Raw genomic sequence first — 12073 nt, forward strand, 5'->3', positions numbered from 1 at the left:
TTTTTTATAAGAGCAAAAGCCATGTCCCTTTCCATCTTCAGCAAAAATCCAAAGCCACAGGCATGTCCTTGAAATACACATTTTTAAACCACAAAAACTAACACACTCCCAAAAATATGTTAAGTGTTTTCATCATTAAAATTATCTTCCTTCAATCAAATGTGATTTAAGCCTATATATCTCACTGCAGTGAACACTAGCTGGTTTTATAAATTTTATGAGCTGAAAATCTGAAGGTAAAGTTCTCAGATTATTTTACTCTACAATCCATCTTCTAGAGCAGAGATTACTAAGCACTGCTACACAAATCACTTCAAATTTATACAAATGTGCCAGGCAAAAGCAACTGCTAATTCTGCTGTACAGTAAATGCTTCCTGTCTTTGCCAAGGGCTTGTACAACCAAGACACACATTACTGTAAAGACCACTGCTGAAGCACACCATCAGCACTTGGAAATCTGTGGGCATATTTGCACTTTCAGGCTCCACACAAAACCAAGACTGACACACCAGTTCAGAAATGTCTGATGATTGACGGAAGGGTAGGGTTGGAAGAATAGAATTCTTGTTTGGGAATCTGGAAGCACGTGCCAAAGTAAAACAAATACAGTAGTTAAAGCTCTGGTTTGGAAAGCAAAAGGATACACGTGCAGGGCCTGGAAAGCACTAGTTCTGCTATCTAGGATGACACCTGAGAACATACGGCCTGGAAGGCTCTGCATGAAAATACTCCCACAACATTTCCAAACACTGGCAGATTCTGGAAGACTAGCTGGAAGTGTGAGTTGCCTCAACTTGAGCAGCCTCAATTGCTCTTTTTTTTCCTACTAAGAGGTCTGCAGATTTCATTCAGAGCCTCAGCACTCAGTACGTGTAACTAAAGTTTAGAAATTTTCTGAAACATACCGTGTTCTTATCTTAGAGAGACCCATATACTTAAATTGGTAACCTGAATGTTTTTTAAAACAAAAACCACTCCTGTAACCTGGGTATTCTTTATTTGCTTTTCTTTTAAAGAAAGAGTAAAGACAAGCAACAGAATAGATCAAGGTGCAGTGAGCAGAAAATGTTTAGAAGCTAAGAAGGTCTAAACTATACTGCAAAACACAGCCTTTCTACTTAAAAACCTCTCCTGTTAGACTTCCATCATTGAACTAAATACTTACATTTTTACAAGAGAGGCGTGCAGAAGAGAAGGCGAAGAAGAGAAATACTGTAGGTTCCAAAAATGTAAACTAATGTTGCAGCAGAATATAAAATAATTGCACCAAAGCATACCCCCTCAGATACCTAAAATCACAGCAACAAGACTGGACAGGACCTGTAATTAAGCATGGAATACAGCTGATTAGGGAAACGCCTACACCCAACCTCCATCCCGCAAAAGAAAAAAAAAATTTAAGAAAAAAGTAAGAAAGAATGGAAAAAAAAAAAAAAAAGAATGAGGCCAAAGATGTTTCCCAACTGAGCATCAGCTGAGGCTGATGCAAATAAAATTGGTTCCAGAGACAAGACAAATGAGCGTCACAAAACAGCAGTGCAGATACAGAATCATCCCAAGAATACCAAAAGTATTACTTCATGCTGTAGAACATCATGCATCTAAGCAAAATAGGAACCTATATAAGAATTTTAGAATACAGAACATGCATAAAGCAGCAGTAGAAAACAGAATAAAGTCCTCCCCTCCTTCCCCAGATAGCTATCTTGGATCCTTCTGAGAAAACATATCAAAAAGAAAGAAAATGCAGACTTTTCAAGGTGAGGCACAGCAGCTTTTAGAGCCTATTGTGCAATCGCTACTTTTCTGCACTCACAAAACAGAACTAAACTAAAACTAAAGTTTAAATTACCTTTCTACAGTACATGTATCCCACACTACACCACTCAAAAATAGCATCAGTAGTGAGAGCCATATTATTTATATTATCCACAATAACATCTTAAATGAGAAATTCACAAATTTAAAACAGGGCGTTTCCCACCTTTAAAATTAGAGAGCAAGTTAAAACAATTTTGTGCTGAATACACTCTCCTTACTCCAGGGACTGGAAGGAAGAATCTCTATAAATGTAGAAGCTTAAACCTAGTATTAACTTTTACACACAATCACATTCCAGATTCCTAAAAACGGCACTATTTCAAGCTAACACTTGGCAAAGTTCTGATCTGCACCTTATTTTTATTTATCAGACATACAAGGTAATAATTAGTTGGTCCCATTTTTTAAGCAGATTGAGTGTTTTCAGATATCTAATATAAAATAAACCCACCAAAATGAGATCAATCATACATTAATGTATCAAGAGCATGCAGTTATTTATATTAAGAATCCAGATAAACAGTTGGGTATATTGACCAGCAAATATTTTAAAGGCTTCTCTTAATGAGAGCTTGCTTTAAAAAAAAAATTTCTTTATTTTCCCTCTTCCTCCCCCAGTTTGTAAGTAATCGATAATAAAAGGTGTAACAAGTGAAGTAGATACTAAAAAATGTGTTTGTTTCTTAGAAGAGCTAAACTGGCCATATGTTGAGGCAATAACCTAGCAAACCACCAAAAAAATAAAGTCTCTCAAAACCCTCAACACATATCCACCAAACATGGTCTTCAGCAGACAAACTTCTTACCTCCAAATATCACTTCCTTTAGAAAACATGGAGGACTTGATAACTTCTGGAGCCATCCACGCATAAGTTCCTGCTGCACTCATTTTGGTTGTTCTGTGCCACTCTCTAGCCAGACCAAAGTCTGTAATCTTCAGAGTTTTATTACAAATGTCATCATGTTCCATCTTCTCTAGTAACAAAACTGCAAAAGATTGAGTTTGTAAATTAAAGCAATTGCAATAAAAAAATCCATTTCTGTCATTAATTACACATACAACTCGTACTGCACAGAAAATTGTATACTTTCAGTGTTGTGAAAACATTATTGCAATTTTTATATGCATGAAAATGCTTTTTTGATAATTTTAAGCTATTCCAAGCTATAAAACCAAGAAATACCTACAGTGTCATGAGCTCTTTATGCAACTGTGGGAGCACATATTGAATTAGCACAAGAAATACACTGGAGATGTAGATCACATCATTTAAAAAAGCCCAGAATCCTAATATCCTAGATGATGACAGGCTGTCAGAAAATTACCCATTTTGCAACAAGATTCTGGATTAATAAAACCAGCAGCAGTAGTAAACCAAAACCAAATGTTAAGAATTCTTATAAAGGACTGATAAAACAAAGCAGGACACATTATGTCACTGTATAAAAGCCATTCTTAACACAGCACCCAATCCTGGCCCCATATCACCTCAGAAAGCGTGTAACTGAACTGAGAGAGGTGTGGGGAAGGACACAAGCGGGGTGCTCAAAGCAACGTAACCACAGCTATAAGGAATGGTTAACAGACAAGAAGCCCTCCCCTAGGAAAAGAAACCTTTGCAAACAAAAATCTATATAACAATGCCTCATTAACGAAGAAAACTATAGGTAACAATTGTTCAAAGTTTCTCACTACAAGAAATGGACTCCATTGGGTAAAATCAGCGGCTGAGAATCAAACACGTGCCTGTTGTTCACACAACACATAGGTGAACTTTGGAATTCTTGGCATGGTATGTGAATATTATTATTTAACATAGATTTAAAAAGCTTCTACACAAATTCACAGAGGTCAACTTGATATAGGGAATTTATATCCAAAAAATAAGTTTATTTTCAGTAAAACCCTGGACCACAAATCAGAACACAGTTGGGAAACTATATACCAGGGGAATTACTTTGCCTTGGGAGTCCCCAACTGGCAACAGGACACTGGACTTGGATACAGTCCCTTTTATGTTATGCACACGAATGTTAAAGAGTCAGCTATCCTTCTTTTGCCATTGCATCCTACAGTGTCTGACTTGTTGATGAGACAACATTATCGGCAGAGTTGTAGTACCTCTTCAGGAAACAGTGCTACAAGAAGAGAACTGGGTTATTGTGTTAGAGCTTAACAAGGAGGGAGACAACAGATGGAAAGGAATCATTTTAACAGACTGTAATTTTAATTCCATATTCAGTTCCTCTGTCACTGTTTCTGAGAGCAACTGTTAGTTCTAACTTTCTGTTAAAATGATCTCCTGGGACAAAGGCCAAAGACTAAATTATATGTAAGAATCATATACCTTTGTTTTCTACCTGTATGTAGTGCAAACATAGTACAGGAAACCAATTAACTAAAAAGCAGACGAAGAATTACCCTCCCTTACAGAAGAAAAACCAATGACCTTGCACTTGCAATTGAAAGAAATAATTTTTACTGGTAGAGATTAACAACTCTTATAAATATTTCAGAAATTGCATCAAATCCAGATAAAATGAAAAGAACCCACATTCCATCTTCAATAAGCTTCTTAACAGAGCAAAAGAAATTAGGCCAAAATGGTACAGACAAAGCAAGAGCTCACCAATGAGAACCACCAGAACAGGTTAAATTCATGCAACAGTTTTTATACTTTTATACTTGAATCAAAGACCTATTGTTTGCTATTCCATTTCAAACATGTTCAGCAGAATTCCTGACATTCCTTGTCAGTCAATGTGACCGAAACCAAAAACAGTCAGTCTTGCAATAGGTAATAACTGGCATGTGACCAAGTTTCATCCTACAAAGGGACAACATTTCTTAGTTCAAATTTCCCTTTCCGGCCGGTAGCCAGGCAAACAATACTGTGCACACGTTACTTAGCAGCTGGGCAGTAAAAATGCTCAGCATAGCTGAGTAGCACTCTGTAAGAGCTTACCTTGGAGTAGCCTAGCAACCTTTACTATAGCATCCTTCTGCCTCTTCCATAGCTTCCTGGCCCTTGCTGTCGGCTAACCTGGGAGAAGTCATTTTACAATCACCAGTTCACCCTGTTTACTTGGCACTCCCCTTGTTTCTTTTTCAAACCCTTTAAATTGTCTTTTCTGGCTCCAATATATATGCAATGTTAAGCTGGGCAAGAGCCAGTTTAGCACTTTTGGGTTTACTTCAGTATTTTTCAGACTTTTTATTTTCCACAAAGACTGAAGTTCATACTTACATTAGAGCTTTGCTCCTGGCAAGCACAGCCCAAAATACTTAGATATACAAAGACTATTTGAAAACAAAACCCACCAAAACCCACAGATTATATTAGGGATGCAGAAATGCAGGAAAATCCTATGTCCTTACTTATTTACATGTAAGTAGGACATAGGGTAAGGATATTTATATAACACCTTACTTATTTTTACATAAGCAAAACCAGATACTATGTTTCTGAATATTCAAAATCAAAGCAGATTAAGTTTGGCCCAAGAAAACTACTTTGCATCAAACTAATGTAAAACTTCTCATGGGATCATTACCCAAACATTCCATGTACTACAGCCAGAAATAAAACAATGACCAAGCAGTTTAAGGTTGCATATGATTTCTACCAGCAACACCATTTTCAACTAAATTCTGAGTTAGTACATCTCTCTTTGTGACTCTGCCTTTCTGCAATGAGATCAAGGGGAAAGCAAATTTATTAACATCATAGAGGAGAGACTTGGGTGCCATATAACGGGTACTCCTTGAATATAAGAGACAGGCATGCCTAGAAACATTTACAGCTGGGCAACAAAGAGATGCTATTTTCAATAATTCCTGAAATATAAATCAACAAATTAAAGATAAAAGCCAGTTAAATCCGAGAGAAAAATGAAAGCCTACAAATGCTATGCAGTAAACTGGTATTAAAAGTGGTAGATATCATAGAATGATAAAGAGTGGAAAAAGTCTCCAAGACCATCAAGTCCAACCTTTGACCAAACAGCACCATGTCAATTAAACCATAGCACTAAGTGCCACTTCCATTTATTTCTGGAACATTTGCAGGGATGGTGACTTCACCACCTCCCTGGGCAGCACAGTCAGAAGGCAGTGCCCACTCCAAGAAAGAACAGACCATCATACTAAAAAATACGCAAAGTTGCATAAGATCAGTTGTAAAATCTATAGCTAAAGAAGAGATGAAGGAAGAAGAAAAGGTTGGCTGTTCTGGCTAACAGAAGGAAAACTAGCAAGCTACATGTAGCTGAGCAAGTAGTTAATGCAATTCTAAAAGGCACTAAAAAACAGTTTGTTTAGTAGGAACAGGGACGTATCAATAGAATTTTACAAAGCATAACACCTCATATGAAATACCGAATGATTAAACCTGAACATACGTGTCCAATAACAGGAACTGAAGCAGACATAGAAAATAGAATAGTTAGGATCTAGTAATGTCTTTTATTTAGATAAAATCAGAAGAGCTTGTCCTTTTTGCTAGGCTAAACAAAGGTTTAGAGAAGCAATGAAAACAGAAGTTACCCATACCTAGAAACAGAATGCAGATCTACAGCACTTAAGGTGCTCTTAACAACAAAATATTTTCCTAGGTGCTCCAGCTGGTCTGTCTTACAGGCACACTTGTAGTTGAACTCCATTCTACATCTGGAGCTACCAGGGTGGGGAATTTTACTGCCTCTTTTCCCCCATCCCCCTTTCAGCCCTTCTCTGCAGTGTAAAGCACAGTTTAGTCCTCAAAAAAGTCACAAGAGCCAACATACATTCCTGTTAAACCTAATGGTTCCTGAAATAGTAGTGCCATTAATCTTTCTTGCTTTCTGCACTATCATTGCTACAGCTGGAATATTTTTCTACTGATCTTACAGCACAATGCAAATATTTCATGGTGTAACAGTATGCAGATAAGATGTTCTGCACACTTTTAGGAACTAAAATGTAACACTTGCCCAAGACTGCAACGGAGCCAACCAGTACTTCCCAAGTCTGTGTTCCTCTAATTAGAACAGAACCAGCAACAACTCTTTGCCACACTACAACTGTTTCCACACAAGATGTTCTTAGCAAGAAAGGCACAGAATTTAGGCTCAAAAAGGAGGAACAGGTCCCAATAAAATCCCCATCAATCCCCAGTTGCCACTCCTTTTCCTGTGCCATTCCCATCCCATCACTCCCATCTCCAAACTCTCCACTCAGACAGTAAAGCTTTCTTTGAGGTGAGCAAAAGGTGAGATATGCATAAAGTGGCAGACCAAGTGTGGCCAGAGTTGAACAAGAACTGCAGTCTCTGTTCTTGTGAGCTTGGGTTGAATTTTTATTGGGGAAAAGGAAAAATTAAGCAAGAGCCTACATATGGACAGATAAGCCAGAAATAATAGAACAGAGCACATTTAGACAAATCAGATCCCTGGGGGTGTACATCTGCCAAACTCAGACAGGTACAGAATGATACCCCCAGTGCTACTTTCAAGACTAAGCTGAAAGCCTAGAGAAGAACCAGAAGCATTCATTTAAATTGTAAACACTTTGTTTAAAGCATCATTCTAAAGAAAACGCTCACGTTCCTGCCTCAGCTTCTCTCCTTTTTATTTCTTAAAATTCATGTAACTTAAGAAACAGTATTTACAGCAAGCCTGAGGGAGGCCTGGACAGACATTTTAGTCGGCAGCACACCTAGGAAACCGCTACCTAGAACGAAGCTCTTCCATGCTACTCTTTTAATGCAGGTTATTTCCTACGGTCTTAGTTTTGTTTTGGTTTCTAAGTACATATAGATTGTATTTCTCCAACCTTATCTAGCCGAAGTCCCCATTTAAGACAACACTTCATTTGAATTTTTTTTAAGTCCAAAGACTTCATACCGTTAAAATCAGTTTTATTGCATGAACAATGTATTCCAGTGTTTTCAGGTGACTTTTTTCAGTTACCAGCCATATAAAATCATTAAGTAAAAGAAGTATTCTGAGAAGCCAAGGAAGAGGACTGAAAACCTTTTAATTAGTTTAGATGTACTGAATTCAAACTATCTTCTAATGCTTAAACTTAAAAAAAATCATCCTGAAATACTGAAGTCCATTCTGTCCCTCCCATCATCTTTATTCTTTATATTATCTATTTTGTTAGTACTAAAAATTAAACATTAAGCAACCTTATTTTCCCAAGTTAGTCAATTGCTACAACCATGTCTTGCTACTTTATCTGCAGTTTGCTAAATATGTGACTATCACGGTTTCGCAAATATAAGCTATTTAATACCACAGCTATTTAAGTTACTGTGATTATAGGTAAGAATACCTACATATCCACTACATTTGCCACCACTGATAAAGTCATTCTTAGAGAATACTGTAGAGGAAAGAAAGTTGTTATGCTATATAACTCTACTTGCAAACAGAGATTGTCCAGACAATGCTGCTACTGTCTCTGTTCCCCCCGCACCCAGGCAGTACCCTCTCCAACTGTTTGCAAGCAAATCTGGTTCCTGTTAATTCACTAAATCAACATGCAACAAAACCAGCAGGGTGACCCTGCATCTTTACCTGGAGACTAGCAGGCAGAAAAAAATCTTATTAAATGCTGTATATTCAGTTAATGAAACACAATACCTTGTCCATATTAAGAGACCCACCTCCCATCATTTGGAACTGTTATTTGGATCCAATTGTAATTGGAAATTAAAATTTCAACATTGTTTAGAGAAGCCATGTCCTGGTTTTATTAAACTGTAGATTAAGCATCACAGTGAAGAAATTAAGTGTGTGAACTACAAATTAATTATCACAGTGAAAACGTTAACTGATCCGAACTCTTCTGTATGTACAAAAGATGATGCTTCTGCCTATACAGCACCGCATCTTAAATATCTTCCTTTTCTCCTGTGGGTTCCCAGGATGGGTTCTGTTATCTGTGTTGCTAGCGTGTGTCAGATTGTGATGGTCTCACTGGATTAAGTTCAGAGGTCACCATCAGCAAGGGAATTTTATCCTTTAAACACTGATTACATATGCAGGAGACTTTTTTATTCTACGGATACTGTGTTCCTCTATTATCTATGTCTCTTTACAGCAGGCACATAACCAGTTCTTAATTTTCACACTTAACTGAAAGGAACAGCTTGTTCTTAAATGCATTTGTCTAAAAACATCCAGCTTTAAAAAAAATGCAAAACCCAACAACCCAAAAAATGTACCTCACAGGAGCCAACACATACTAAAAAAAAAAAAAAAAAAAAAAAAAAAAAAAAATTCCTGAACAAAGTGTTCCCAATTGGAAAGCCAAAACAAGATGAGACTTGACACAAAAAGTCCTTGACAGCATGAATTGACAAATACACAGCAACCTCGTAAGAAAAGTACATCCCATAGCAGGACATGTGACACAAGAAAAGCACCAAGGATGAGAATGACTGGGAGTCACCTGCCTGCCTGGAGAAAATGGAGGAAGAAGGAAAGAGAGGAAAAGGGACAAGAGATTTCAACAGCTTCAACACACCTTGCATCACCATTTTTTGCTTCCCCTTCACTTCTTTAATAACTATTATTAAAGCAACTTTGGGCAAATGGAAACTTGAGAGAAAGAAGCAGTTTTAACAAGTTTTTGGCACAGACTACAGATGCTGTAAGTTACTTTACTGCATGCCATTTGTGCTTCACTTTCTCTTCAGATAGGTCTGTAATGCAAAACAGAAATTTCTATTGTGCTGTAAGAGGAAGTACTAGAGGTAACAAGCACTTATAATTAGACATTCAAATAATCATAATTTAAACACCAGATCAGCAGTAAATTCTGAAAAATGTAGGATTTGGATATTACATCAGCAAAAAATCAAAAGCAGACTGGACACTAAACATTCTCAAGTCCTCTTTAATAAAATATTAAACTTAGCTCTCCTATTTAAATACTAAATTTAAGAAAACTACCTCACTAAAGCAATTCCTCCATAATTCCACAATTACATGAAAATCAGTCAATACTGAAACTTAGCTTTAAAACTCAAAACACTCAGTTGTGTGGTATCTACCAAGGAACTTCACCGCTTATTTGAAACAGCAATTACTTTCTTTTAAGTTCTTCCATTGCTTGCTATTTTTAAAAGGCAGCCCTGAAGAAAAAAAAAAAACCAAAATAGAAACTAAAAAAAAACCACTGACCAAAACAGAGGCAGACAAGAAGGGTAACAGTTAGGTGGTGAATTACTGACTAAGATAATCTTCTAGTTTCAAACTCTGCAGAATAAAGTGGCTGTGAATCTATTCCTTAAAGAACATCATCTTTGTTATGAAAGTGATTTCTTTTTTTAAGGAACTTCCTCCTATTCTTAAGAAAACCAAAATACAAGGCAAACTAAAGCTATTCTGTTCAAACTGCATAAGAAGTCTTTGTCAATATATAATACATCAGCTACAGTTTCCTCCAAGAGAAACTTTGAGAAAACATATTAATTTCCTCCCTAACCCAAATTTAAGACCTGGCCATTCCCTAAATCAATATATGTCATACAACATACAGAATTTACCAGGCAATGAAGATGAGGTTTATAATTTCACAAATGGCATCCAGGGGCAAGAGCTGACAGAGGTTACCTTTCTTCAGAACTAACAACTTAACTTATCTATCATTAGTCAAATCACCTTTTCAATATCTAGTTTTAAAGCCACGAATATTTCATTTGAATTTGGCTTGGATTTATAGTTATTTTTTTGAAGTAAACAGAACGTGACTCTATGCAGTTTGATATTTCAAGCTAATCAGAAGAATACACAGCTTCTGAGTACACGGAAGTATTTACATAGTTGGCATACTTTTCCTGATCATAACATATTACTCTCAGCAATTACGAACTTCCTTGTTGCTTTATGTTTTGTGATCTATCTCAAGGTGCATTTAATGCGCTGAAATTAGAATATTTAATACAAAAAAAGGTCACATCAAAATGAAATAAAGTTTAATAAAAATACATAGATGCATACCTAAAAAACTAAAAAGACATTCTACTTTTAAAGGTGACTTATCAGCAAAGCTTAAGTAAAGAGGTGTAGGCTGATGTCACAACCAAGACGGTAAGAGCCTGCTGCCACTGAAATACTTACCTTAACCTCCTCTTCATTTATACTCCCTCACCCTCTACAGCTTTTCCCCCCCTGACTGAGTCTAGCAACTGGGTAGTCTTGGAGGACTCAGCCAGCCAGCCAGCTCAGCAGAATATGAAGCCTGCAAATAAACCAGCTTAGAGTAGCTTCCTGCTGGATCTCTCAGAAGATTTAACCTGACCTACTGACCACACAGGCGGGGACAGAGATGTGTAGATTCTGCTGACAGGTGGGAGAGGGGAGAAGCTGCCTGGAGGTGGGTGGGGAAGCCTCCTCATGCAGCTACAGCTGCTCAAGGAAGCCACACGTCACCTGTTGCAACAAGTGGGAAGTCAAGCAACATTTCGGAAATAGGTCAACCCTTTTACATCTAGTTTTAGTCAGAGATTTAAAGATAGGATCCAGCTTTGCTACGTTTTTTTTCCATTATAAAATTACCTTTGACAAAATTTACTATTGAAAAGATCCCATTAAATAAATTGAAGACAAAAAAATTTCCTGGTCCCTTTGAAGATGCCAACAGCTAAGAATCCAAATTCTGGCTGTAGATACTTAGTCAGGTTTAGTCATTAAGTTCCTTTAGAATCTCATCGGCTAACAGGAAACTCCTTTAACATAATTTCTATTAGGAATGTTAATAAGTTACACTTTATAAAGAATTTTTAGGCTGTCAGTTTCTTTTATAAAGAATATTTGAAAGAGCCTTACTGTTCTAACAAAAAAAACCTGCAAAGCAACCTGTTTCCAAACAAAGCAGAAAAAACCCAGAGAATTTTTAAGCCCACTTTTTTTTTTTTAAATACAAACCTTGGGAGGAAAAAAATCCCATCAAAATATATTCTGTGGGGTAGGATTCCTGCATTCCTCCCTTGAAGTTTCTTCAGAAGCCTCTCAGGACTGTGCATTTTCAAGAACTCTAATCTTCAATAGCAAAGCAAAAAACCTCTTATTTTGAAGTGAGAGCTCTGCAAACTTGACAGTGCTATCTTTCTCTTGAGAAAATGAAAGGGAAAACTGCTTGTTTGTCTCAATAATTAGTGTAACATTAAGCAATGAATTAAAAAGTACATTTTTTTTTTCTACATAATACAGGAGGAAATAAAAGCAATTAGTTTCAGGAATAACAGCAGCATCTAATC

The 12073-nt window shown here is 36.8% G+C and overlaps 1 protein-coding gene across 1 annotated transcript in view; it reads right to left on the reverse strand.

Annotated features, from left to right (window-relative positions):
• LOC103624157 (mitogen-activated protein kinase kinase kinase MLK4) overlaps positions 1-11811 on the reverse strand; it is a 32191-nt gene extending 20380 nt beyond the window's left edge. The window contains exons 1-2 of the mRNA XM_017745305.1: positions 11742-11811; positions 2630-2810 (exon numbers count right to left, since the gene is read on the reverse strand). Coding sequence (XP_017600794.1) covers positions 2630-2810; positions 11742-11796 — 236 coding nt within the window. The 5' untranslated portion in view covers positions 11797-11811. The remainder of the gene's footprint in view (positions 1-2629; positions 2811-11741) is intronic.
• Positions 11812-12073: the final 262 nt, after the last annotated feature.

This window comes from Corvus brachyrhynchos, unplaced genomic scaffold, assembly GCF_000691975.1.
Source record: "Corvus brachyrhynchos isolate BGI_N302 unplaced genomic scaffold, ASM69197v1 scaffold70, whole genome shotgun sequence".
In the NCBI taxonomy this organism is placed as follows: domain Eukaryota; kingdom Metazoa; phylum Chordata; class Aves; order Passeriformes; family Corvidae; genus Corvus; species Corvus brachyrhynchos.